This window comes from Ornithodoros turicata, chromosome 1, assembly GCF_037126465.1.
Source record: "Ornithodoros turicata isolate Travis chromosome 1, ASM3712646v1, whole genome shotgun sequence".
Taxonomy (NCBI): Eukaryota; Metazoa; Arthropoda; class Arachnida; order Ixodida; family Argasidae; genus Ornithodoros; species Ornithodoros turicata.
The window spans coordinates 181780140-181807664 of record NC_088201.1 but is presented as its reverse complement, the minus strand read 5'-3'; the positions used below and the strand labels follow the sequence as shown (position 1 = coordinate 181807664).

At 46.9% G+C, this 27525-nt stretch overlaps 1 protein-coding gene across 1 annotated transcript in view; it reads right to left on the bottom strand.

Annotated features, from left to right (window-relative positions):
* Positions 1-11708: 11708 nt before the first annotated feature.
* LOC135373627 (NFX1-type zinc finger-containing protein 1-like) overlaps positions 11709-27525 on the bottom strand; it is a 32810-nt gene continuing 16993 nt past the window's right edge. Inside the window, exons 2-3 of the mRNA XM_064606721.1 lie at positions 19344-24489; positions 11709-12511 (exon numbers count right to left, since the gene is read on the bottom strand). Of these exons, the coding sequence (XP_064462791.1) occupies positions 11911-12511; positions 19344-24463 (5721 nt within the window). The 5' untranslated portion in view covers positions 24464-24489 and the 3' untranslated portion in view covers positions 11709-11910. The remainder of the gene's footprint in view (positions 12512-19343; positions 24490-27525) is intronic.

The following is a 27525-nucleotide window of genomic DNA, read 5'->3' as shown; positions in this document are numbered from 1 at the left end:
TACTTGGTGATACAAGCCCAGTGTGCATTATGATAACACACCATTGCAGCCAAAAATTTAATACAAGTCAAGGAAATTGTGTTTCTAGTAGTTACTAAGGTCCTAATTACCCAATTTAAGCACGCGAAACGACTCTGGAGTTTATTGCATGCGGGTTTCAGAGGGATTTGTCACCATTGTTTTTTTTTTTTTTTTGTGATTGCAATTCATATTGAAACAAGGTCGTACGATGTAAGCGCGGTCACATTGGTTAATATCATAGAATAAGAATTCGGTGCCATTAACACTGGTGTTTGGGAAGGCGGTGGCAACAGGGAGCTCCCCCCTGCATGGCTGTGGAGGTCCTCGTCCCTTTTATGCGTTCGAAGTGGACGTGATGTCAGGTAGACCGACTTATCGGGCACATTTTTTAGGGAATTTTTATGCAGGAATTTTGCGTTATGGAGTCAATGTTGTATTTATCGTATCATTATGTATTATTTTGTGGAACTCACGATAACAATCATCTGCTGCTATCGTCTGCTAGCGTAGACAGAAGTCGACCCTTTTCCCATTATTCTGAAAAAGAGCCGGTCACTTATTCGTAGCCTGCGGCTGAGCTCCTAGCTTATGAGGTGATTATGACTGTGAGTTTCGCGACCCCAAAATGCCGAGCTATAGTTATCTCACCTCAGTGATATATGATACAACCAGTGCCACTTAAATGACAGTAGGTTACCATAATAACAGAATGCCCGCGCACTCTTTTGGCAACGTCACGCACCGGATTCCAGACATTTTCAACCAGGGAGCTTTTCTCTTCTTCGCTCTTTCTGCGGCCGCAACAGTGGCGTAGCCAGACCTCCAAGGTTGGGGGGGGGGCTCTATACGAAACCCCCCCCCCCCACTCCCCCCCCGCCCGCTGATCCTGGGTGCGACAACACACAATTGTGCATACCGCAGCATGCGGTTGAAAAAAAAAAAAAACGAAAATAATTGATTTGGACATTCACAATACGATTATACTGTGATGTCTAATGAGGTGGTGTCACGAGATTGGAAGGATTTTGAAAAGCGCATACTTTGGAAAACATTCAAGTGTGCCGCTTAGATAGACGCCATGAACTGTAAGAACTTTCGCGATCGTCACACTGGTCCCCCCCCCCCCCATATATTATTTTCTCCTCGGATTTGCACGATTTGCGTGGGTCGGTCAGTGGCAGGTAGGGGGAGCTCGGCCCCCCCCCCCCCCGTGGCTACGCCACTGGACCGCAAACAGCGACAGTGGGGCCAGGCGCGTAATAAGAGAGTGCTCATGCCTCCTGTTATTGGGTGGCATTGATATAGCACACTATCGAAAAATTATCTTTGCGTCACCATTTTATCGGCTTATACACACAAGACGGACGACAATACCCGATTGTCGACGTGGGGTTATGTCTACGCCAAGGCCTAGGTCTAGGTTAAGTACACGTGCGATAAAGGCAGCACTCTCTTATCGAAAGAATGGGCCAATAATTCTTTCATTATGCCGTGCGTTTAAGCCGACCGTTTTGCAAGCGGCTTTGTGCTTTGATACAACCACGTCGTGCGAGAGTGGTGGACTATGATGTCATTCCAGCACCTGATGGCGAGATATGGATAGATATTTTTCCTTTGCTTTTCACTTTGGGTTACTTCCACATTTCTTAGTTACTCACGCACACAGGCACACTCAAACACACGCTTACATTGTTGCTGTTTAGCATTTCCCTTCTACTGACCTCTTCAGATCAACTTTCTGCATTTCGAATTTAGTGTCTCAGTTTCGAATTTAGTCACTTCTTCGCGCTATTTCGCTTCATTTTCGTATCACTGCATGTACTGTGTATGTACTGCATGTCACAATGCTATTCATGCTGTGCTGTGCTATGTCATGTACTACGAACTTTGTACTACTTTGTACTTCAATGTTAACAAATTCACAATGTGTTTAGAATCAGGAGATTCTACTACTTCCTTTGATGGTGGTTTATTAAACTCTCTTAAATCTAGGTTCTGCATTTCACGACAAAAGATGCTGCATGCTTCTGCCAAGGGCCCTGGCATGAATCATGTTCTCTCTTTCTTTTTATCCTGTTTCAGAACAGCTTCAATTTTAAACTGCTAAATTTCTGCATTAACGGTATTGTAAGGTTTCATTTTTCCTCAGTGTTATAACGAAATGAGTACATTTCATTTTTTTGTTAGAGGTGGGCGTGTGAGAGCCAATCTGTTCAATTCGGCCTCACCGTCATTGTCATAAGCCAGCAGTGGCGCCACGTGCTGTCAGTTTTTTCATCGTACGACGTTCATCATCATACGTCGTTAGTCTGTTGGATCCTGGCTTTAGCTCATTCGGCCCTTCATCACCCAAATTGCTAGGTATATCTTTCCAGTCATTTATTCATTGTATGTATCATACCAGAGTGCCGGTAAACTGTCTGTGTGTTATCCAAATGCCGTATTCCTGAATCTTATTTTGAGTTTGGCAGATAGCCAGGAACATCGGGTCCCATCACCAGCGTTAACACCTCTCTTCACCCCTTTCCCTTGGTCTACCTTGCCTCACAGGGTGCAGGTTTTGGGTAATCCAACGCGCAACCGACAAGGAGTGTCGAAAGATGAAAAATCCAGGGAACCGGTATCGAAAAATTGGGCGTATCTCAAAATAACTGCCAAAGCCCACTTAGACTAACCTGAACATGAAAATGCAAACATCGAACTTTTACTAACCTAATAATCAACTAACGTGCTGTTGCCTCGCGTCCGCCTCGCTGAGCCTAAGCCAACAAAAAATGTGCATTTGGTTCGCTAAAATGACATGGACAGACATCGAAATTTGTTGAGTTTGTGCGGTAAATAGTGATGTCGGACGGCATATCATCGTACGAAGCAATCGAGCTTTGTCCTTGGTTTTCCTTGTTTCGCGGACGTGAATTTGTGTTCCGGAAAAGACAGTTGCTCATTGCGTGGGCGGAAATAATTGTGCAGCCATTCAATGGAATTTCAAATCAGGAGGGCGAATGGTAACACTTGGTCGGCTATTATGTGCCCCATCGGCTATCTGCAACTACGCTCCCACAAACAAAGCCCGGCTTGCACTCACCGGAAATACGAGAGGTTCTCGTTAGCCTTATGAGACAGCTCGAAGAGCTCTAAACAGAACCCCGACCTGTCGTCGCTTCACTTTCACCATAATTCATCCTCTCATATTAACCACTGTGAAGTGGGGCAGGGTCCTGTGACTACCACGGGGAAACATCCCATGTCATCATCACTTCTTCATTTATTGCTGTTGTTATGGGTCAGTTCAAACAGTTGACTGAGTCAGCACAAACTCGAACCGGCAATATTGGGCAAATTGGAGTTTCACGTGGAGCTTATAAACTCGTCTTACCGCTAGAGGTGTGCGCCGTGGGCATTTTTTTCGGCGGTGGCGTAGAGCAGGTTGAAGGCCCGGCGGCGGCGGCGGCGTCAGCGGCGTCACGCCGATGCTGTCATATCGGCTTGCGCCCCGTGGGCTGTCAATATGCTCTCTTCTCCAACGGGGACGCACGAACACCTCAGAGCGGGGGTATTTTCTCCATCATAGACACCGCGACGGTGGCAGTATTTACTGCACCTTGCACCAAACAAGTGCGTCAGCACTGGATAGTATCATGAAAGAAAACCGAACACACAAACGAACATTGGGAGAAGTAAAGCACTTCAAGAAGGTCGTCGCCCAAGAACTTCGACTGGGCGCGTTAAGTGCGCGTTAAGTGCGCAACAACTAAATTTCGCCCGCTCCTCGAGTTCCTCGAATTTTCTCGATTCGCAAAATTCGCGAAAATTAAGGTCTCGCGAAATTAAAGGGTTTTACAGTATGAACTTGTCCAGAACGAGTGGGTTGAGTCTGACATGCTTCGCGCGCATTATAAGCCCAGCAATTCCGCAATTGAAAACACTCTCTCTGACTGGGTGCTTTTCGCCGGCACACACAAAATGCGCTATTTGCTACGCACTTTTCGAGCGCAGAAAGAGCGACGGGCAATCCACGTGAGAAGACCAAGTGCTTTGGAGCGATCGAGCTGATTAGTGTAGGCGCTAATCTGTTGGTTAGATAGACCGCTTTCCAACCCGGAAGTCGCGTCATTTCTGCGCTCGGAAATGTCGTACTTCTTATTTCGGCTCATTTGCATAGCGACATTCAGCGTCGGATATTTCAACACACGTGCGCGTTTAAGAATTTTTTAAACATGGAATGGCTTTCAACGATGAGTATCTTCCGTTCTGCTATCCCGTTTTTACGCGAAATTCCTTAATTAAAGAATTAATGAATTTGAGGTAATTAATGATCTTATAGTTACATACTTTCTTCGAGATAATATTCGCATGACCAACTCAAAAGCGGCATGTATTTCATCCCGCTATTTTTTAAACAAAAATTCTGTGACGAATAAAAAACAAAACACCCTGTATATGGATAATGACCAGTGCTATGGTGTTGGTGGATGACCGGCAAACAACCTGCAAGAATTGAATGACGATGAAGTTTTCCTGGAATTGTGTGCCTCCAGGGTCGACTATGAAACGAAACTCTAAAGCATAAACAGCATATCAGGAGATGAAATCTCACTGCTAAAAACACCACAAATGAAGCCTGGAACCTAAGACGAAAGAAAAACAAAATATTAGGTATGGGAGATATTCGTCTATAGAAAGTGGATCAAAATGGGAACATTACACAGCCGCGCCGATTTTTCAACATCGGCGGCGGCGGCGCGCCGACAGTTTTCGTACGGCGGCGACGGCGAGGCTCCCGCCTCCGGCGGCGGCGCTTCGGCGCGGCGGCGCACACCTCTAAGAGCGATAGCTGTACCCGATCCCATAGTTCCTCGCGTCCGGTCAGCTCGACCCGATCGCGTTTACAAGAGTGAGTTAACTCGATAGTTAAACTCAACCGTACCTGTTGAGTTCATGTAGACGCGGCTCTTGAAAGTCGACCGGAAAGCCTCAGACAGCACAGCCGGTGATAGGATTCGAACTATAGCTGTGCGAGTGGTAAAATTTCAATTGCAAATATTTTTGCGAATATTTCACTTACACAGCGAATCGAATTCCAATAATTTCTTCACATACCGAATCGAATTCGAATATTCAGAAAAGGCCCAATTTCCAATAAGTTCAAATACCTTGTGGTGAAATATTTTGTGGTGTTGTGTTCACTTGATGATGTTCTGCTCCAAACTTGTGAGCATTTTCATCCGGCATAACATATCGTGAGAGAAGGATCCCTCTGTGTTGTGAATGGTAGACTACATTAGTGGGATGAACTGCACTGAGCGTTACTCAACACGTCCCATGCAGCCTGCTTTGTGTGCATCTCCTCATTTCTTGTGAATTTCCTGCACTTTTTTTCGAAACTGCACGTATTTCCATCTGTTACTGAACAGAACTCTCAAAGTTGGGAGCACATTTCCCGGAACCTGCAATGCCCAGAGCATAGTGTTGACCATGAGCTCACAAGATTTGTAGACATTATAGTGACAGAATATTGTAAACAGTGTAAAGTGGGCTTCACCTAACGCTCGAAAGTAATGACGTGAAGCCCACTTGTAGAATGGCGATAACCACGCCTCGCTTCAGTACTATTCGAAAAAATATTCGAAAATTTCTAATACTGAAAATAGGTTGCGAATAGCATCAGATATTGGTTCCATATTCGAAATTTCCAACATTCGCGCAGCTCTAATTCGAACCCATCCCCTGACAGTCTTCAGCAAGACCTTGGCAACCACCAACCAGCACACGATTGTGTGCCCTCTAGTAGATCTGCTTTTCAGAATTGCTTATGCTTGCTTGCTTATAATTGCTATTGCTTATGAAAGTTAGTGCCCTCTGGTCTCTATGTAATTGTGAGCAGCGTCGTTTTCTTTTTTCTTTGTATAATATTGTCACGGGTAATAGGCGAGCGTGAGAGGACGAAGACGTTCTCTGGCACGGGTGGCGGTCTCTTCCTCTCGTGCTGGCCCGATAATAAACAGACTGAGTCACCTCCGTTTCTCTTAACATTTGGTGGAGGTGCGATTCCTTCCCCACGGCTTGCCCAGTACGTTACAGCCGTCGCCTTCGCGGCTTGTCTCCTGACACCACCATGCCGGCTGGTGCCAATGGTCAGTCCATGCCAACAAGCGCTTCCGCGAACTATGTCTTCTCTAGGCGGGATAGAGAAGCCTCGACTTTTGCTGGAAAACGAGGCGAAGACCCCACCACCTGGCTCGAAGAATATGAAAGAGTCAGTGACGTCAATATGTGGGACGACTCGTTTCGTCTCGCCAATGCCATCTTTTATCTGGCGGGAACAGCAAAGGTGTGGTTTGAAAACCATGAAGACTCCATAACGTCCTGGGATGCATTTAAAACCCAGCTATCGGCCATATTTGGAAACGCTCAGTTCCAAAAAAAGGAGGCCGAAGGTTTACTTGCCACTCGGGCCCAGCAGCCCCAGGAGACCTGCACAGACTACATCGAAAACGTCCTGAAGCTCTGTCGAATCAGCAATCCCGCAATGTCACAAGAAGAAAAGGTAGGCCACCTGTTAAAAGGCATTGCAGAAGACGTATTTAATTTTCTTTCGGTGCGGAACGTAACCACTGTCGAAGCGCTAGAGACGGAAACACGCAAGTTCGAGGCGATGCGGCGAAATCGTATACGAAGCCCGGCCTTCGAGCGCCTGCCTAACGTTCACAACATCGCCGCTGTGGATCAGTGCGGTCCTGACCTGGAGACCATGGTGCGTACCGTCATTCGTCAAGAATTACAAGCACTCTTCCGCAACCAACACGGTACCCCTTCCCCTTTGCCGAATATCCGACAAGTTGTGAATGAAGAAATGCGTGAGTTTGGAGCCGACATCAGTCCCCATATCACCCACAACCAAGAGCTACCGCCCCCAGCCCCATTCCACCGTGTTGGAGTTGACCTATTGGGACCGTTCCCCTCGTCTTCCGAAGGGAAAAAGTGGATCATAGTCTGCATTGACCATCACACCCGTTACGCCGAAACGTCCGCCCTTGTTTCCTCAACGGCACCAGACGTCGCCAATTTTCTGCTGCATCAGGTCATTCTTCGCCATGGTGCCCCTCGTGAAACCTTAACTGATCGTGGAGGTGTCTTCTTGTCCACAGTCATTTCCGAACTCTTGCGTGCATGCAACACTGTCCATCGGACGACTACTTCATATCACCCTCAATGTAACGGCCTCACGGAGAGACTCAATCGGACGCTATGTGATATGTTGTCCATGTACGTGGACGCCTCTCATTCCAACTGGGACCATGTCCTCCCGTATGTCACCTACACGTATCACACCTCCCGGCAAGACACTACTACTTTTTCTCCGTTCTTTCTGCTATACGCCCGGGAATGCGAGACCATGCTGGATACAGTGCTTCCGTATGCTCCTGACCACTGCCCCAACCGACTATGTCACTGAGATTCTGGCCAGGGCTGAAGAGTCGCGGCAACTTGCACGCACATATGTGCTGCTTTCCCAGGATAAGCAGAAGACCCGCTACGACTTAACGCACACGCCCGCTCTATTCGCGACGGGGCAATTGGTATGGATCTGGAAACCGGAACGGAAGGTTGGCCTGGCGGAAAAATTGCTCCGTCGCTATTTCGGCCCTTACGAGGTTGTAAAGCAGACCTCAGCTGTCAAGTACGTCGTCGTTCCCACAAGTGCATCTCCTCCCGGCCGTCGCCGTCAGCGTAAAGTCGAAGAGGTGGTACATGTCTCCCGGATGAAACCTTACAGCGCCCCACTGCCGCCGTGATCAGGATGATCACACGCCTCAGCGGGGGGTATTGTCACGGGTAATAGGCGAGCGTGAGAGGACGAAGACGTTCTCTGGCACGGGTGGCGGTCTCTTCCTCTCGTGCTGGCCCGATAATAAACAGACTGAGTCACCTCCGTTTCTCTTAAAGGGGCCGTAAACAGGTACAAAAGGTGCACATTTCTTTGTGTTATATTATTGGAACTTAGTCAGTGAAAACTCCTTGCAATTACTAACGCTTAAAAACAAAAGGCGCTTGTATACTGATGAAATTTCCACTGCACTCTTTCGCATTTTAGCTCCGCCCCGCGCTCTAAATTTACGTCATTTTGACGTAGCGCTTTCCCCACCAATTACGATTGAGTGTTCCACGTATGATTTTATTTCAAATGCGAAATTGGACTAGATGAACGTGAATCCTCTTCTATTCAAAATCTAAACAGCTACAGCCTCAAACTGAGAAAGAAATGCGTTTAATTTAGGTATCATACGCGCACTACGTTTTCTGGGTAGTAGCACGCAGCACACCACGAGCGCGAATGAATATCCGGGACTACAGTTCCGGAATCTTAGGCAGGTGCGCGATGGAACATCTTCGTCATCTTCGAATGGTTCCGACAACTGGGCTGCCGTACTTTGGTTTGATCCACGCGGCATCGCGTCACCAGCTCGCGTGGTACAGTGGATAGCGTGCTGGCCATGTCACGTCGTGACTGGGAGGAACCCGGGTTCGAATCGCGTCATGTGATAGCAGCCCAGCTGTTGACGTTTGCGCCAGCCGGATATGTTGAAGATGTCATGACGTTGAATTTCGCAACCACGGAGCGCAAAACGTCGTTTCACACAAACAAACTGAGCGCTCCGACTCACAGCTGATAACGAAATATGTTTATTGGCTGGTAATTTGAAACGTCATGAGCGCAGCTGGGCCGCCCGATTGGACGGCAAAACGCTACGTAGCCATGTGACGTATGCGTGGTGGAGAGAGGCTCGCTGGTTACTCATCTTTGATAGCAGTTATATGGGTCAATGAGCTGGCACGACCCGAACGAAATGTATATTTGGGTATTATGAGCTGCGTTCTTTCATGGGGTATCATTATTTCAGAAATGTTTGGTGGCCTGTTTACGGCCCCTTTAACAATATTCCTCAAGCTCAAGGTACTACTTTCTTCGGTCACAAAATTTGTATGTCATCTGCCCTCACTTGTCCACTTTGAGGGAGAGGACAAACGTGATTAAGAGAAAAAGGGAAAGGGAAAGTAGACCTGGGTAATGCCCTCAGAGTGCGCCATATTGAGTACAGTCACCAACTGTGGAACCTCATCCGGTTACTCCAACGAGAAGTTTAGACAAGGATGGAGTTAGCATGCATTACACGGATTGACTTCTGCACAGTGGATTTTGGTTGAAAGAGCCATCTTTCGTTTTCTTGTTTTTTTTTTGTTTTTTTTCAGTGTGCTATACGGGGTGGCCTACCAACCACGGCAGAAATTTATAGTAAATTACGCAAGCAACGGGAAGGCACGCGGTCGAGGGATTTTTTTTTTCTCTTTTCTGCCAGGAACATATGCCACATATTGGTATCGTTCTTATTTCATTTCAGTTCCGGGATATTTAATTTCCTGGACTGAACTCCGAAATTTCTCAAGTCAATCTAACATATTATTTGTGGAAGTGGGTTCCACGTGGTCATTTTACTCAGTATAGGACGTGGTAAGACACGTAACGCAACGACAATTGCTGAAAAAATTCCCCAAACATACGCGGAAATGGGTCCTTGGCTCCGCCTCTTTTTTGTCGGCTCTAGTTTGAGCGACAAAGCGCGAGGTAAGGAGGTTACATTGACACGCCATAAGAGAGGGATAGGGTGAGAATCCAAGCCCACAGAACAAACACGCGCGGTGGGTGCGGGAATCAGAGCTATCTTATCATAAACAAGGTCACCCGGTGTTTTGACAGACAGGCAAAGAAATCAATTTTTGTCGCTCAAATTAGAGCCGATAAACGAAAAGCTGAGCCAAGGACTCGTTTCCGCGGATTTATTTCAGCAACTGTCGTTGCATTATCTGTCATATCCGGTGTTATACTGAGTAGTATGATCACGTGGAAGGTACACATTTCCGCAAAGAAAACGTGAGGTTGAGTTGGAAAATTTTGTAGAAAGAAATTAAATTTCCATGAATAGAAATAAAATAACAATGGTACCAACACGTGGTAAATGTTCCTGGCAGGAAAAAAATCCCTTGACCGCATGTCTCTCCGTTCCCTCTGTTATTTACTACAGTGAAGCCCCTCATCTGGGACACCTCCGTGCCTGGGACAGCATGAGAGAGAACAGGAACCTTTCCATAGGAAATACATGGGAGCTACCTTCCCTAAGTGGGACACCTCCCTATCTCGGAAGTGGGACAGCCATTTTTTCCCTATGTGGGACACTGTTCTGGATTGTGCCTTTGTGTGCCCAAGCCTGGTGAACCTGCTTTGGTGCCTGCAGGGACCATTTCTTCTGTGAGGTGACAGCCAGCTAGTGAAGATGCCAAAACGGAAGCTTCGGGAGCTGTGTTTGGACAAGAAGAAGGAAGTTGTCGACCGCCTTCTAGCTGGAGCGTCCTGCAGATTCCATGCTGATGAATTTGGTGTCTCGAAATCGACAATTTCAAGGATAAGCGCGGCCAAGGATGAACTTCTGAAGGATTGGCTGGACAATACCAATTAGTGAAGTTCAGAGTGCTTTAATCATTTTGGAACAGTATGGATTTCAAACCCTTCCAGAGGTCTCCCAAGACATAGTGGCCCTCAGGTCAAAGATAAACACTGCCCACATGAACAATGTCAGAAAAACTTTTCTGTGTGAAAATACAAATAAAATATTTTTAGGCTGTCAAATCAGCTGACTTTGTAATTTCATTCGGGACTCTTTATCTGTAAGTGGGACACCTCCCAAATTGGGACAGCTGAACTGGGAATCAAAGGTGCCCCAGATTGGAGGTTTCACTGTATGTGTTTCTATCATGGTTGGTGGACCACCCTGTATGCTCACCATAAGATTCTATTCTAACTGTAATAGTGACATCCCCTTGGTGTATGTGTCCACGTGCGCGACAGCTCCCGTCATTGCCATTTTTAATAAACCATGGTGACATCTTTCTCAAGTAACATCAGTAGCGATTTGAGCAGATCACATCCCAAGACCCGCGAGGCGTGTCAGCCTATTTCTGTAGGACATATTGCAGGGTAGGACTGCGGATAATTTGATGTGCTCTCTGACGTATGCCAGAAATCTCCAACAGACGGTTTAGTGAGAAGTACGACCCCCACATTGCTACTGTCCTGGACCGGGGCCGAACCTGCGATCTTGAAGACGTTACTGACCGGGCTACCGAGGCTGGCAAATAAGCAGTACAGTACTTCAACGACACCGTGCACCGCTCTGGCGCAGCAAATATGAGTCCGACATGCAACGCGCGAGCTACGGTCTCTGACTATAATTCTCGCGTCTGGAGGCGGGATAACGAAAACGGTCGGAGTGCATGTATGCAATGTACTGATTTCACTCTTCTGTTGAACAGCAATACCATTTTATAATTGAATGTGCCTCACAATGACCTTGATCACGTGCTGGTGCAGCACGGTTTTTCGCTCTTACGCACTCACAGATAAATGCGACAAGAAAATCAATCTTATTGCTGTCGAGCCATGACATGAAGCGCCCCCTCCACTACAAAGAGATAGTGTCTTGTCCGACCAACTTCTCGTTTCGCATCCAGGAGCAAGAACCCTGCACGAGGCCACAACTCGCTCGGTGCACCTAAGCGCGCTATGTGCTGTAGACACCAGAGCTGTACGACACGTTCGTTTGGATTGTTTCAGCAAATTCCGAGAACAACTGTCCCGTTAAAATGTTTATTTCTAAAAATTATCTCTCAACTGATTAGCGAAACTAACCGTACAACGTGTTTTGTGCTTGCTCCAGTTTGCAGCCGTATCATGCACATACACAGTAACGACTCGGCGTCACCTAAGCCAAGGGTGTAAAATAATCATAAACTCTAAGCATAAAAAACGCAAGGATTTGTACGTACAGGAAGTCTCTATGATCCCCTTCTACCACCACGCGACCCCCTACCACGACCACCTCGACCTACTCTTCCTCTGTTACTACGTGGCCTTCCGCTGAAGCCACCTCTTTCAGAAACGCCATTTCGTCCATCATGCGGTACCCAGGGTAGCCTGGGTACCGCAGGCGTAGCACCATTGGCAAGAGGGGCCAACGCTGAAAAGCGCGATCCATACATATTAGGAGGCTGTCCACCACCCCTCCACGTTCTCCGCAGACCACGGTCGCTTCCTCGAGAACTTCTCTGTCCAGACGTGTTGTCGACATGTCCATTGTACTCCGCTTGGCCTCCTCTTGGTACTCCATTGCTGTACGGCATGCCCCTTTGGCTTTGTCGCCAAGATCCGCGACCCGAAGGAGCCGCCGTGAACACAGGTGTCTGCGGAAATCTTCTGTCCATGCTTCCTCTTTTGTTCACTTTGGCGTTCAATCGCAGTTGAAGTAACCTAGTTGCAGCACCGTCGACTTCTTCCCTCTCAGGTCTTCCGATCATATCGGGCTTTGCGGCACGGTCGTATACGAGCATCTTCTCCTTGTTGATCGTTTCCATGTACTCCCGGACGAATGCACCGTACCTGTGGATGCAGCCAATGAAAAGAGGATTAGATAAGTCGTACCAGTGATAAATGTTGCACATCCTACCAGTGTTGGAAAAGGAAAGATAGCAGCGAAGCACTCTCGTCAAGAGTCGGTCCGTCCACGCCACTGGTGTAACTGAGCTATAAGTAACTGGAACCAGTTACTCTTCTCCACCAGAATTCCTATTGCACATATTTTGTCATCTCATACGCCGTTAGGATGCCCTCAGACTTCTTAACTTCCTAGATTTATTAGACTTATCAACCTTACACTAATTCACACTGTGCTGTTGGGGCCCACACTTGGACAATACAAACATAGATTGAGAAGATTGTTCCATTTGAGATGGAACTTTTTTGTGACAATTATGCACTTCATAATTGCCACACACACACAAAAAAAAGGCGTACGCTCCCTGTTTTCAACAAATCAGGGCAGAGAACGGTGTCATTCGAAATGATGGTTGGACAGCAGGTGAAGTAAGCGCCGTTCGGCTAACGGCCTTAGTTTTGCCGTCTGACGAGGGTACAAACTCAGTTACAGTTCCTTTCTTTCTTTTTTTTCTTTTTGAAATGATAGCTAGTTACAGCTACAGTTACCCCGTTGAAGCAGCTTAGTCACTTTACAGTTATATCTCAACAAAAAAGTCTGTTGAATGCAATCAAAACTTTGTTTTGGCACTTGTATTCAGAGTTCGAGGGAACTCGTTAGGCGGCAACCGCATGGAGCACTTTTGCCAACTGAATGGCAGCAGAACTGAGAAAGGAACGGTGACCTACTAATCGAACAATAGACGACGGACGGATGAGCCGGTTTCTGACAAGGATAGATATTTAGTCTGAGGAGAGGAAGTGACACCACCCGACGGAACCGTGTGCGCCAATGAAAACACGCTTCACAGGAAATTCCACAAGGACGTGACAAAAAGTCACCTGTGACCGCTTTTTTTTTTCTTTTTTTTTTTTGCGGGCTTTGTTTTTGTAGCTTTGCCTCCTAGAAGGACACGCAGACGGCACGTCGCGCGGACTTCGACGTGGATATATTAATATCGGAGGTTTCAAGGAGGCCACCCCTTTGGAACGTCAAACTTGTTCAGTATAAGGACATCAACTTAAAATATATCCTATGGCAGGAGGTGGCAATAAGGTGTGTGCACGGCGAAGGTGACTAAATGAAACATCAAAATATTATTTGTGGCACATGGGAAATCGGAAATGTGTGATGAGATAGCGGTAACAAAAATGCAGTCTGATATTTCTTTAGTGAGCATTGCTAGAAACACTGATGAGCCAACATTCTCTTCGTATCTTAAAATTTCTTGTAAGCACCTGATTTTTAGATGTTATTAGCACCGTACTTTTTCAAGAACCGCTAAAATATCAGTTAGGTTACTAAACAATGCGTACAGCAATTTACTATAATAAGCATTGCCATATCGTCTTTTTTTCCTTTTCGTCTAATAAATATATCCCCCCCCCTACCCCATTGCCACATCGCGTGCAACAAGCGGTGGTAAACGCTAGGCCGACGCTTCCCCATGACGACCTGAACGTGGACATTCTGCTCCATGCGGTTGCATAGCATCGATATCGTTCCGTTCACGCTGAGTTGGCGCTCCGTTGGCCCGATTCAGTTGGCAAAAGTTGCTCCATGCGGTTTCCCGCCTTACTGTAACTAAGTTCCTCTTTTTGGTGACTTGTAACTTAACTCGGTACTTTTGCGCCGTAGTAACTTTCAGAGGAACTCGTTCGTTTTTCAGGTAACTTTTCCAAAGTAACTTAGGTTAAGTTCCAAGTTACTTTTAACTCTTTTTTCGCTCACGTCCACATATTTTCTTGCTTTCTCTCCGGTTCCTTCATGAGATGTTTTGCATTAACACGTGCTTTTTAATCAATGACAGTATTTTATTCAGGAAGTAAAAATCGCTGCCATTGAAATGAAGCTGAACCATTGTGCGCCCACAGGGAGTAAGATGCATAGCGTTCGAATAGACCTCTACCAGAGAAACGTCATCATGACATTGGTAGACAGACTGAAACCGAAACAAATCGGAAGGAGGGGGCGGGATTCCACGAAGGGCAGGACCGATGGTCGTGTCCCTTTAAGGGACGATATCCTAATCCCCTCAAGAAAGTGGCTTTCGGGCGCGACCTTGTTCACCTCTAGCTTCGAGCGTAGTTCAATTCTACCAAATTTGTGGCGCTGTCGAACACTATGACGGCATTTGTTTACAAACAGGGAGAGGTCTATTGTTGGACATAAACGAAAAGGACCTAAGCGCGTTGCAGTCCTCCGCAGGCAACTGAAGGTCTAACTCAACTGCTCACGCGCGCTGCACCTGCCTAATGCTACTTTGTGTCCGAAGTAACTTGGAAGGAACTCGTTCTTTTTTCTAAGTAACACAGTAACTGCGAGTTACATTTCAGGCTGAAAAACTTCGTTATTAAGTTAGTTACATTTTTAACACAGTAGCTTAACTTGTAACGAGTTCTTTTTGATGGGTAACTGGTTAACTTGAGGTCTAGAACGAACAGGAAACAAATATATGTTGGAGCCATCGGTGAGTTAGGAGAAATAAACGCTTTCCGAATTCTCTGCGCTGCGCGGTTCGGAAAATGGGAGAGGAGGAAAAAAAAACTCCCTCTCAGAAGACGATGTCGTCGCGCGCATTTTTGTGCGTTCTCTACAAGGCTATTTCCTGTCGCATTGTAGTAATTTCTTGATCTGGCTTTAGACCACTTAGGGCACAATAGGATCCTGCGTTGGCAGTGCTGTGGCGGTTTTTGTTTGTCTACAAAAAAATATCGAAATTGACTCAAAGTGCCGAAAAGCATCATATTCACTGCAACTTTGCGGACGATGTACAAAACGGATAAGATTGAGCTTTATGCCGTTTAATTTGTCATTCACGGGGCTATCGAATTATATATAATTTGTTACCCTACCCTGTCAGTAACGTAAGCGATACCTCTTTAAGCAGCACCATACCTCCGAAAAATGACGAATTTCAGAAGCTTGTATCTGAAAACCCCACCAAAAACATGCCTCGAAATTTTTATATGTTGTTGGTAGTCGCTTACACTATACACAGAAGAAAAATGACAATTCGGACTTGATCGGTAGGCGCACTGTGAAGTTTTTGCCGGCCCTGTACGCGGAGCGCATTCAAGTGGTGGCACCGTGTCCCGAGTCTTGCAAAATCGAATTTTCCAAAGAGTCTTTCAACTTGTGTCTTCAAATGAAAAGTAATTACTATCGTTTGAAGCCGTTCTGAGCATTTATGTTCATAACAGTATTGTAACCGGCAGGAGAGACGCAGTGACTTCCAGTATTCTTTAAACATTTCCTTTCCTACGGCCCCATGACTTCGGACGGCGGAAATCGTACTCAGGAAAGTGTTTTGTAGTGTCTTACGCACACACTAAAGTCTAATTCAAGGTGCCTTTTGTGAACCTTGCCGAAACAGTGTGACTGGCGCCGCTGTCCAATATGTTCTTCGGTTCGACACGCAGCGATCATGGGAACGTCCTAGTCGGATTAACTCTCGGAAGACACCTTGCGCAAAGTTTCGCAACATCCTCGACTACAGAACTGCACGGAATGCCCTTATACAGAGTGTGTGAAGACATTACATGCTTCATGCTACAGACATTACGTGCGTGAAGACATGAAGACATGCATTACTGTAGTGTGTCGTCCTGGCATCACACCTACCTCAATGGCCCCTTCGTTGTACAGCGCCGACTGTGTTTATTGTGCTGACTACCGCCTCATACACAAGAAACAAGTGCTTCGGAAAAAGGACTTTCGCTTTGCTTCGGAGATCGGCATAGATGTCATAAAGAATATGGTTCCAGCTAGAGTCACTAAATAGGCTTCGCTTCAGAGTATCGACACTGAGGTCCAAGGGAGTGCAGGAGCGCCATCTTGTTTCCGCACCACTCCGGTACCATTACCCCATCTGAGACGGCTAACATTATGCTCGTTGTGGGATAGAGAAGGGTGTATGACTGTTGTGCGATAATCCATGTATCGTCAACCAGAGCGTCCCTAGGATGTCAAGATGAGCTCCAGGCCGTCAACTGCTGCTTGCAAACGAAAGGAACATTTTACCCGCGCACGATGGCACGATGGATGGCATCGTGCGCTAAAGTGCGCGTTGGTAGCGTGGCGCGGAAACAAGATGGCACATGCTCGCTCTTGGAACTCAGTGTCGATACTCTGAAGCGTAGCTTATTTAGTGACTCTAGTTCCAGCATATCAAGCCGAAGGCGTAACAGAAATGGACCAGCTATGGAGAAGCTACTTCAAGTACTTCACAGCAAATGTGGCTTAATCACAGGAAGCAGCAATGTCGCCCACATTTGAAGGAAGCTCACGCGGTGAACCGTTTGTGCACCAGCCCGAGGTTGTAGAAGAAATCAGTGAGTATACGTATATCATCTGAGGCCATTAATGTCACACCGCTTAAGCCAAGAAAGAAGTCGGCGGAGGCACATGCATAGCGGAAACACTCCGTAATACGTGAAGAAATGGGCAGAAAGACAGGCCGTGGATTGCAGGCCGCTTTCGGTGTTGCCTTGCCAGGAACATCCAGGGGTAACTGTCAGGACTGCAGCGAGCTAGCATGTAACGTGAGAAGGAGCCTATCAAGAAAATCTAACAAGAACCTACCATCAAAAGTAACATTAAGGAAAGCGGCTCCTACAACACCCTAAAGCAGTTCATGACACGAGCACTTTCATCCATCCGGAATACTCTGCGTAACTTACGTTACCTCCTTACCATCGTTACACTGTCTTCTTCGCTGTCAAGTTGTCTTTATTCTGTGTACTGCAAATATACTTCGAAGTTAAATATGCTACCTCTTATAAAGACGCAAAAGTAGAGATGGGACGAACCCAGAATTTTTCGAATCCGAATCCAAGCTTCTGCGAATCCACAATTTATCCAATCCGAGTCCCAATCCAAATCCAAGGAAGGTTCTGCGAATCCACGAATCTCGTATCTTTCGAATCCTTTCTTTAGATACAGTTTAAAAAGTAGTTCTAAAAGGAGATTGTTTTGAAGCAGAACATGATACATTTGTTCAATTACAAAAATAATAATAGAGTTTCGGCAGAAAGTATGCCCACATAGTTTACTTGACATATTTGTTCATCGACAACAAAAAATACATAAATTATCGAGTCCATTTCCATAAAGCTAAAGCAACAATCGAAAGCAAAACCACATTACTTTTAAATTTGTAATGTAACGGTTTCTGCCTGAACTCTTTCAATCCGGAGCAATGTAAACAAAGAAACAAGAAAGCACTCGTTGGTCAATTAGGGTTTCGGCAGACTCCGTAGGAGCAAACTTGAAAAAGAAACGAACAAACGTAGTTGGTGGATTCGAAAGATTCCATTCGCCAATTGGGGCACTGAGATTCGGATTCCCGAATCTCAAATCCTTGCCTAGGGTTCGCGGATTTGGTTGGCACAACCCTACGCAAAAGTATTCTAAAGCACTCCGTTTCTTCACGGACTCCCAGCACTTGCAATGCATGTGTCGCGTGTCATCCCGCAAAAAATGTGAGCACCATCTGGTTGCTCCACAATCTATATTCAGCTATTACAATACTGTTATGAACATAAACGCTCAGAACGGCTTCAAACGATAGTAATTACTTTTCATTTGAAGACAGAAGTTGAAAGTTCCTTTGGAAAATTCGATTTTGCAAGAGTCGGGACACGGTGCCACCACTTGAATGCGTTCCGGCAAAAAATTCACAGTGCGCCTACCGATCAAGTCCGAATTCTGATTTTTCTTCTGTGTATAGTCTAAGGGATTACCAACGACCAATAAAAATTTCGAGGCATGCTTTTGGTGGGGTTTTTTAGATAAAGGCTTCCTAAATTCGCCTTGTTTCGGTGGTATGGTGCTACTAAGAGAGGCATCGCTTACGTTCCTGACATAGTAGAGCAACACATTATACATCATTCGATAGCCCCATGAATGAAAAATTAAACGGCATAAAGGTCAGTCTTATCCGTTTTTTACATCGTCCGCAAATTTGCAGTGAATATGGTGCTTTCCGGCGGTTTGAGTCAACTTTGTTTTGTTTTTGTTTTGTTTTTTTGCAGACAAACCAAACAAAAACCGACACAGCACTGCCAACGCGGGATCCTATTGTGCCCGAAGTGGTCTAAAGCCAGATCAAGCAATAGCCTTGAAAGGGAAAACAAACCTGCACGCGACAACGAAGCCTTCTGAGAAGCACTTTTTTCCTCCTCTCCTTTCCCGAACCGCGCAGCGCAGAGAATTCGGAAAGCGTTTATTTCTCTTAGCTCACCGATGGCTTCAAAATATTTTTTTTCCCGTTCATTCGAGACATCAAGTGTACCGGATTGTTCGATTTGAGATGAAACTAGTATGAAAAAGGAGGTCATCAATACATTTTGTTGTTAAAAAATACTGCTTCTAGAACAAAATTTTCGTTTCTTCGTCCTTTTTTATATCATGTTAGCGCCGCGAACCAACTGTAGCCATGGATGGCGTACAGACTGCAGGTGGACAGAGGACACCAGAAAGGAGAGGGGGGCAGGGGGGTGTTTTCTTTGCATGCCCCACTGGGCACTCGTGTAATTGATGGGAAAGTGCTATAGAAAAGTACTTAAAGTACTCAGCTAGAAATGTGCTCCAAAAGGCGGTACGAGGTACTCAATTGGAAAACTACAAGTAGTGTTAGAGTACTTGGTACTTCAAGGTGCTTGGGTACTTGGTACAACGCGGGAGAGTAACTCAGTTCGGGTCACATAAAAAATTCAAAACACTGATATATCATACCTGAAACTGAATGTAACCTTGCGTTTGCATATCGGGCACTGCACTGGACCAGTTTGGTCCCTCCTGGCTTCTTCGAAGAGCTTCGAGAGGATGCTTTCTGGCACAGAATGGCCACAGTCAAGCAGAAGAACGAAGCGAACATCACCCGTGACATCCTTGAAGTGCTTCAATCGTTTGCAGACTTTGCACACGTTCGGACATGGTTCACCGCAGTATCCTAAGCAAGGATGTTTACAAGGAAGCTTCTTCGGACAGGGCTCGCTGCACGGCTCTCTGTTGCATGGCTCCGAGCACGTAACGGTGCATTGGGCGTGCTCGCATTTCCATCGACAGGGCAGACAGCACGGGATGCAAGGATATCCGCAAGGAAGGCTGCACGGTCTGTGGATGCATAGCAACTTGCAGCGCTCGTTGCATATTGTGCAGGGCTGTGCGCACGTGTCTGTGCAGGGATGCCCGCATGGCAGTATCTTCTGGCAGCGCTTGGTACATGGCGGATGGCCCTTTACCTCTGCACATTTGGAGCAAATAGAATCACAGGGATGACCACAAGGAAGAGTGACGTTGCAAGGAGCTTTACAGCGGGACCTGTGTACTACTTTGCCAGCGTCCACTAAACGGCAAGGTACCCTTATCTTATGTCCTGCTGCGCAAGTCGCCTGTACTTGTTTGTTGCATGTCAGCATATTTTTGTGCTTCACGTAAAATGCTTTGAGTTCATCTTGTGTCTCCTTCAAAGATTCAAGTGCGAATTTCACGTGGCAAGGAACGGATGCTCTATGACCGCATTGCAGGTCTACAAATGTCTTCATCTTACAAGATGCGGCACTGCAGATCTCTTTGCACTTAAGTGTGCACTGGTGACCACAGGGTAGTAGCTTGGAACAACCAGCCTCACAGAGCATCTGGATAGCGGCGACGTTATTGGCATCGGCGCAGGTGACATGTACAACATGGCCCGACGCACATTTTACCGGAACCGTTGTCGTGCACGGGAGCTTCATGGCCCAGCTTTGCTCGCTGCATTCGGCCTCAACGAGGTGTTCGCAGGCAAGCTTAATTTGTACGATTTCGTGGCACACTATCCCACAATCCTCAAAACACATTTTTCTACACAGGTGGCCGCAGTCTAACGTCTTGGTACAGTCCTTCTTGCAACGATAGCCTTTTGACATGAAGCACCGAACTTCGTCTCGATGGCCACCTTTGCAGTCTACTATTACTACAACTTCACAATCACTAGTGCAACTCTGTTTACATTTTAGGAGACAACGATGCCCGCATTTAAGTGTTTTTTCACAAGGATGATCGCAGTGCCGTCTGGTAATGAGATCAGGGCTTTTGGAAACGGCGCAAGGAACTTCACATTCATGTCCGCATTCTCCTTTGGCCATCACTAGCGTCGTGCAACGACAATCTTTCCTACATTCTCGCAAGCAACGATGATCGCACGAAAGCGTCTTTTCGCACGGTGCCTTGCACCAGTCACTCACGCGACCCGTCCTCGCTGAGTGACACTCCAGACGGACGTCATGACCACACTCGCCCTTTGCGGTTACGAGAGCCCGACAGGGATACTCACATTCCTCGCTGCATACTTTGGGACATTTATGGCCACATTCAAATATCTTCTCGCACGGCAATGGGCAGCTCGGTGAAAGGGTTTCGTGGCAAGCAATCTCGCACGAATGGCTGCAGGGTTGGAACTGCGTAAGGACTGGTACAGTGCATTCCCCGCAGTCTTCCGAACAGAGCAATTTGCAGCCGTGCCCGTTGTGGCACTTCCTCTCGCAGCTCTTTCTGCACTTGAACGCCTCGTGGAACCTGTCGTATCCGTGGCAGAGCATGCCACACGAGTGGCCGCAGTCCAAGCGAACCGTACAGGCTATGCCGCAACCACCTTCTGGAACCTTCGCAAAGTCGTCTGCAGTTGTTACAGCGGTAACCGTCTCCGGGTGGTTTGGGCAGCGCAGCTGCAGCTCGGGTCCGGTCGCATTTAGCTTTTGCAGCTCCTTCATAATATTCTTCCATATCTCGCTAGACTGACCAATGATGTCGAAGTTTCCTACGCAGTACAGTCCTTTCCTGGCCCTGGAGAGGGAAACACAAACGCGGTTTGGTATCTTCACGAAACCGACCTTCTTTTCTGGGTTGGAACGAACAAGGGACAGGATGATGATGTCGTTTTCTTCGCCCTGGAAATTATCCAGCACTGTGATGCGAACATCGCAACACGCCCTGTTTTTGGCCAAGTCCTTGAGCTTAAACATTTGGCCGCTGTATGGTGTGAGGATAGTAATTTGAGCCGGATCATATTCCTGGTTTAGAAGGTACTCGGCTAAACAGACCACAAAACGGGCTTCGTGAACGTTTGAGTGACTCTTTGTGTCAGCCTCGTCGGTCTCGCAGATTTTGTGACTCACGAAGAATATATTGTTGTCCATGCCTCTAACGTTCTCGTAGCATTCAACACTGGGGAAGTTTTCTAGCTTCTCGTAAAAGTGAGGAACAAGTAACTTCGTGAATTCTGGTCGCATCCTGTGCTGGACCTCGAGCTGTTGACAAGCCATGCCATTAGTTAGCATCCTCTCGAAGAGTGAGACCTCCATCTTATACCGCGTTGCAAGCTCATAGACAGCGCTCGAAGGTCTTAGTTGTTTGTGGTCACCAATAAGGATCAGGTGCTGCGTAGTCGAGGCCAAACTTGTGACCACGTGTGCTTCCAACACTTCTGCGGCCTCTTCGACGACGACTATTGTTGGCTGTAACCGTTGGATCAAAGCACGATTTTTGGCCGCCCCCGTCGTGGTAGCTCCAACAACAAGAGCTTTACGAAGAGCTCCAAGATCGACCTTCAGTTGCTCGTCCTCCATCATCCTTTTGATTTCAGCCACACCAGCTCTGGCCTCAGCCACAGCGCCCTGCATGCCTCCTATAGCGACTGATGCCCAGTACCGGTAGAGCTTCCAACGTTCTTCGACAGGCAGCCTCCATACATCTATTACTTGTTGGTCGTCAAGAGCCCTATCATCAGCAGACACTAGCCCGTATAAGTGAAGGCACCATGCATGCTCCTTGTCTATCTCTGCACTGTTCGCTCCAGCCGCCCTCGTTGCGCGAGTAGATCCGGTTCTGCGATAGAGTTCATCATCATCGTACCGATCTGTTTCAAGATCTTCGTCGAACTCTTCTTCAATCTCATCCTCCCCGAGTTGGTCTTGCGGATTCTCATCCTGTGTCCGGTGAACGAATTCATCCGTGAACGCTCTTTTTAAGGCGTCAAGCTCAAGCCAGGTTCCAAATCCTTCATGAATGGCGTAAGGACGGCTCCTAAAACTGTCCTGTACACGAGGTGACATGTGCCTCTCGAGGTCAACATACTCGCAGCTTACGGTATATATTGCAGACATTGTTGCTGACAAAGCTTGGAGGCTCTCCTGCAATTCTGTATGTTTCTCTCGAACCTCATAGTCAAGTTCCGCCTTTTCCATCCGTTTATTAAACAGCGTAAATGGCACCAAGGAACTGCTGCTACATCTCCCACCAATACGTACAATGTGACGAGTTGTTCTCAGAATTCCTTCCAGGAACTGGTCTAAAGCATGATTAGTGTAGCAGACAACGAGAATAGGGAGGCTGTCTCTTCGCCACACGTTGATGTTCCTTAGAAGCACCTCCACAATTTTCAGGCCTATGTACGTTTTCCCAGTGCCTGGTGGGCCCTGAATTACAGAAAATTCCTTTAGTAGAGCCATCTTCACAGCAGCCAGCTGAGATGCATCAAGCTGAATGTCTTCGAGAGGTGGCCATTGATTCTCGTCCAAAATGGTTACAGGCCTGGATAGGAATGAATGCTTACACAGGGGACTTATGTCGTACGTCGTATTCCCATCCATGTACGCTGGGCTATTTACTTCGGGAGTTGATTTTACGATGTACTGGTAGAAGGGCAATGAACCTGCACGAATAGCCTGCAGCGCTACAAGGTTGTGCTTGTACGCTTCAAAATAAATTTGCGTTTCCACCATGGTGTACCTGTTCCAGGTAATAGCCTGAACGAAAAGGTCCTCAAACAAGACAGTGAGCCTTCCTACTTTTAACTCGTTCGGATCTCTCCCCTTCACTGTGGCGAAGAAGATAGTCTGGAAGCTGTCGTTCGACAAGCAAATCAAGTTGTCGTTCATGAACCGTTTTGTCCTTTCCCAGTTGACCATTCGAAAAGCAGAGGCGTTGAACAGGAGTTCGTGCACAATGCCACCCCTTGTAATATCGGACTGCCCTACTTGGACGTTGCGGTAAACATTAATGCCATCCGTGCGCCTGATCTCCATGCCTGATTGAAGGAGCTTCTGGAGACCCTCACGCAAGGGTCTCACGAAGTCCTCCCGCAAAAGTCTGTACTGGACATCCAAGTAATGGTCGATGTCAACGTAAGCTCCACGAACGATGTTCGGTCTCAAGAATGGCTTCGTGGAGGCGACCAATTCACACACCAGCGGTATCACGGGAACATCCCTGAAGTTGTCCGGTGGCGACGATGCGTGCAATCGCTCCTGCTTTACCATCTCCCTTGCGTGTGTTTCAGCCAGGAAAAAATCTTTCATGGTGTCCAAGTGGGAAAGTGTAGCTCCGAGCTCTCTCGGCAACGCTCCTTCCATGGATCTCACGAGGTCCGTTACTAGTGGCAAAAGTGTTACCAGATGTTGCGCTGTCGTCGCCGGAAGTGAGGTTTGGAGACGAGTCAGCAGCGAGATGGACTTATGAAGAACATCTACGTTATCTCGCCCCGCTTTAGCCTTGCAGTCTAAAAACAGCGAGGGTAGCTGGAAAAGCATGAATGACTCAGAAAATGCAACGGTGCTGAGGAGCTCCAGCAGTTTCTGTGAAGGGAAAGGTGTTGAAGAAGCTTTCTCCAGGAGTATGACGGCGGTACGGATGGCTTCGGTGTCGCGATTGCAAGTGGAGAGGAAGCTCTTGAAACCGCTTCTGGGGTCCAACAGTGTGTCGAGCAAGAGATCATCTGGTAGACGGGTAAGGCCCTTGAGTGTTTCCCACCATAAGGGCGGCTTGCATTTTTTGCCAGCGTATGGCGCTGTACCTCTGGCCGGATGGCGGCGCATTCTGGGAGGTATTCACAAGCTGCTGTCTGAAAGAAAAGAAAAGAAAATGGGATTAGAAGCTACAGGTCAAATCAGGCATGGGCAGATAGCACGTGTATGTTACGATGGCAGCTGAAAAGGGGAAGCAACCTTTCGAAGCACCGCGTCAGACTCGTGCCAAGCTGGCATGGTTGAGAATAGGCAAACTTGATGAACCAGTAAAGACTAAATACAAAGTGTGTGCAGGCAAGCCTAAGTTGCATTTGCACGATGTCTACTTATCTGACGCCGCATACAGATGCGATGCGTATGCGTTCGCCTTAGGCGTGGCCATTTACAGGAACAGGCAACAGCAAAAGTGCATGTGACGGCATCGGTTCACTAATCAAGCACCAGACATGTGCTCGTTACTCGAAAAAAGTAATCGATTACCGCCTTCCGTTACTTCCCAGTTACTCGACTCCAAATGTAACTGAGTAACGAGTAGAAAAGTCACGGCGTTACTCCGGTCGTTACCCTGCATTCACACAAATTATACCAGTGCTTGTGTGCCTCAGAAAAGCAAAAAAGAAAAAAAAAGTTCAACAGCAGAACAGCTGAAATAACACCAAAAACAAAAACGCGTAGGACAGGTAGTTCTGTACGCCTACTGTATATATCGCACGGGAAGACGTTGACCCGATTGTGGAAGAGCACTGCGTGGAACTTGCCCATAACTCACTAAACCTCCAAAGCTTCTGGTACCGCCACACTGGTGTGGGGAGAGATTAGGGAGAGAGACCCTGAAATTCCAGAACGTTATTACAATGACCTCCGCTTGCTGTAGTAGAACGGCCCAACAAAGGCTTCCGGTACGAGGTGCTTACATACATACGTTTTATTTCACACGAAGGTGTGAGAGGAACGGAGGCAAAAAAGCCGTAAGGCTTGACTTGCGGACGTAATTAATTACTCCAAAAATTACTTTGACAGCAAAGTAAGGGATTACTCGAAAAAGTTCTCAAAATGTAATTGATTACAAGTAACGCAATTACTAGTAACGCGTTACGCACTAGTCTGTCAAGCACCATGCCACAACACATAACCTGGGTTCACCTGAGCATCCTAGGGTCACAAGATACGGTAACGTGCTTGTCACAGCACCACAAGCGTGTCCATTAACTCCGCCTACGCGCTGAGGACGTGGCTTCTTTTCGAGTGCGAATGAAAGAGGGACGGTTAAATTTACTTCATCAATCAGCATACAAGGTTTGTAGGTGCGGCAAAGCAAGACATCGGAAAGTGGATCCTGAGGAACTTTAGATATGAATTTTTTTAGTGAAATCGTTTGTCATTGTCATTACGAAATACGCTTTCCGCTTCCACAGACTTTCAAATGCATGTACGTATTCTACCGCTTTTGATTACAGAAAGCTGTCCATTTTCACTCTAGTAAGACATCGACAAAGAACCGCCGTCCCGCGGTAACCGCCAAGTCCCGCACCGACAGACACACGTGCAGAGTAGGGCCGCGTTTTAAAGCGCTCATCGCAAGTGCGCAGCCTTTGAAGCAGAATTTCATTACAGCAGAGGAAAGGTCTAATATCGGTCCCGAAAAATATACCGTGTCCCGCAAAAATGTAATTGAAAAAAAAAAGGGGGGAGGGGGGGCTTCTCGAGAAACGGACGCGCAAAGTCCTCGTGTTTTCGAAACGTGCGTAAACGTTTGCCTGTGTCAGCGGATGCATGTAAGAGGTACACGCACGACAACCAAGTCAAATGAAAGAGTATTGAAATCTGAGTAAACTGATGCCAAATATAGCAACGAGGGACATCTACATCCAGAGCAATCACGCGTCGAATTTGGAACAAAATTGCGCGAGAGAGCAGGTTCGTCATTCGTTGTATCAAAGGGCACCAGACCTGCGCCCCAAAACTGCCTTCTGGCCTGGATGGCCTACATCGGCCATCATTGCAGCCATTGTGGCTGTAGCCATATACTGTAGCCGTTGTGGCCACCAGTACATTGGCCATAAAATGGACCAAAATTCCTTCTGGCCCGCTTTCTGGCCTGGATGCATAAAAAAATTCGCAAGAATGTCTTTTAATACTCAGGAGACATGCACGTGCAAAAACGGCAAAAGTGAAACACTCGAATTTAATGCCGGTATTTCTCGATGTATTTGCACAAAAACTATTCGGTAGAAATCATTCGTTTAACCACTCTTTATCATATCATAATGGGTGTCCCACCGAAAAAGGTCCAGGGGCTAAAGCGAAAACGGAGTGCTCTACGCAAATGGAACCAACTGCACGTGCTTGGCAGTTGTGTGGTCTATTCGAAAATATTTTTTCATCGCCCCTTGTCAATTAATTAGCGGTAATTAATTTTCTAAGTTTTTAATTATCGGTTTTAGCTCTCAGATGTCAATGAGGAAGTTGTAGTACATGTCGTAAAAGACGCAACTGAAGTGGTTCGAGGTTGCTATGGCTTGCGGTTTCGTTTTTTCCTGGGTGTAAAAATTGGTTTCAGAAGCCGCGCGCACCACAGAGCGCTCCCCATAATTCGGCGCCCGCGAGCGACGATTGCAGTGCGCTCTGATAGGTGTGCCGTGAAACAGGTGAAATATCTTCCTCTTGTGTGACGTGGCCCAAGGATGGTCTCCAAGCGCTAATCTCAAAGTCAATGAACGCCGGAGGGCGCTGGAATCGTCGCGCGCGGGTGCCGGATTGTGGGCAGCGATTTGCGGTGCGCCCGGCATGCGAAACCAGCTTTTAAACCCGAGAAAAAACGAAACCATAAGCCATAGCGACCTCGAACCACTTCAGTTGTCTTTTTCGACATGTACTACAACTTCCTCATTGACATCTGAGAGCTAAAACCGGTAATTAAAAATTTAGAAAATTAATCACCGCTAATTAATTGACAAGGGGCGATGAAAAAAATATTTTTGGATAGACCACACAGCTGCCAAGCACGTACAGTTGGTTCCATTTGTGTAGAGCACTCTGTTTTTTCTTTAGCCCCTGGTCCTTTTTCGGTGGGACACCCTGTATATGGTAAGCTGCTAAATATAAACAAATTACGAAAGTACACAAAGTCG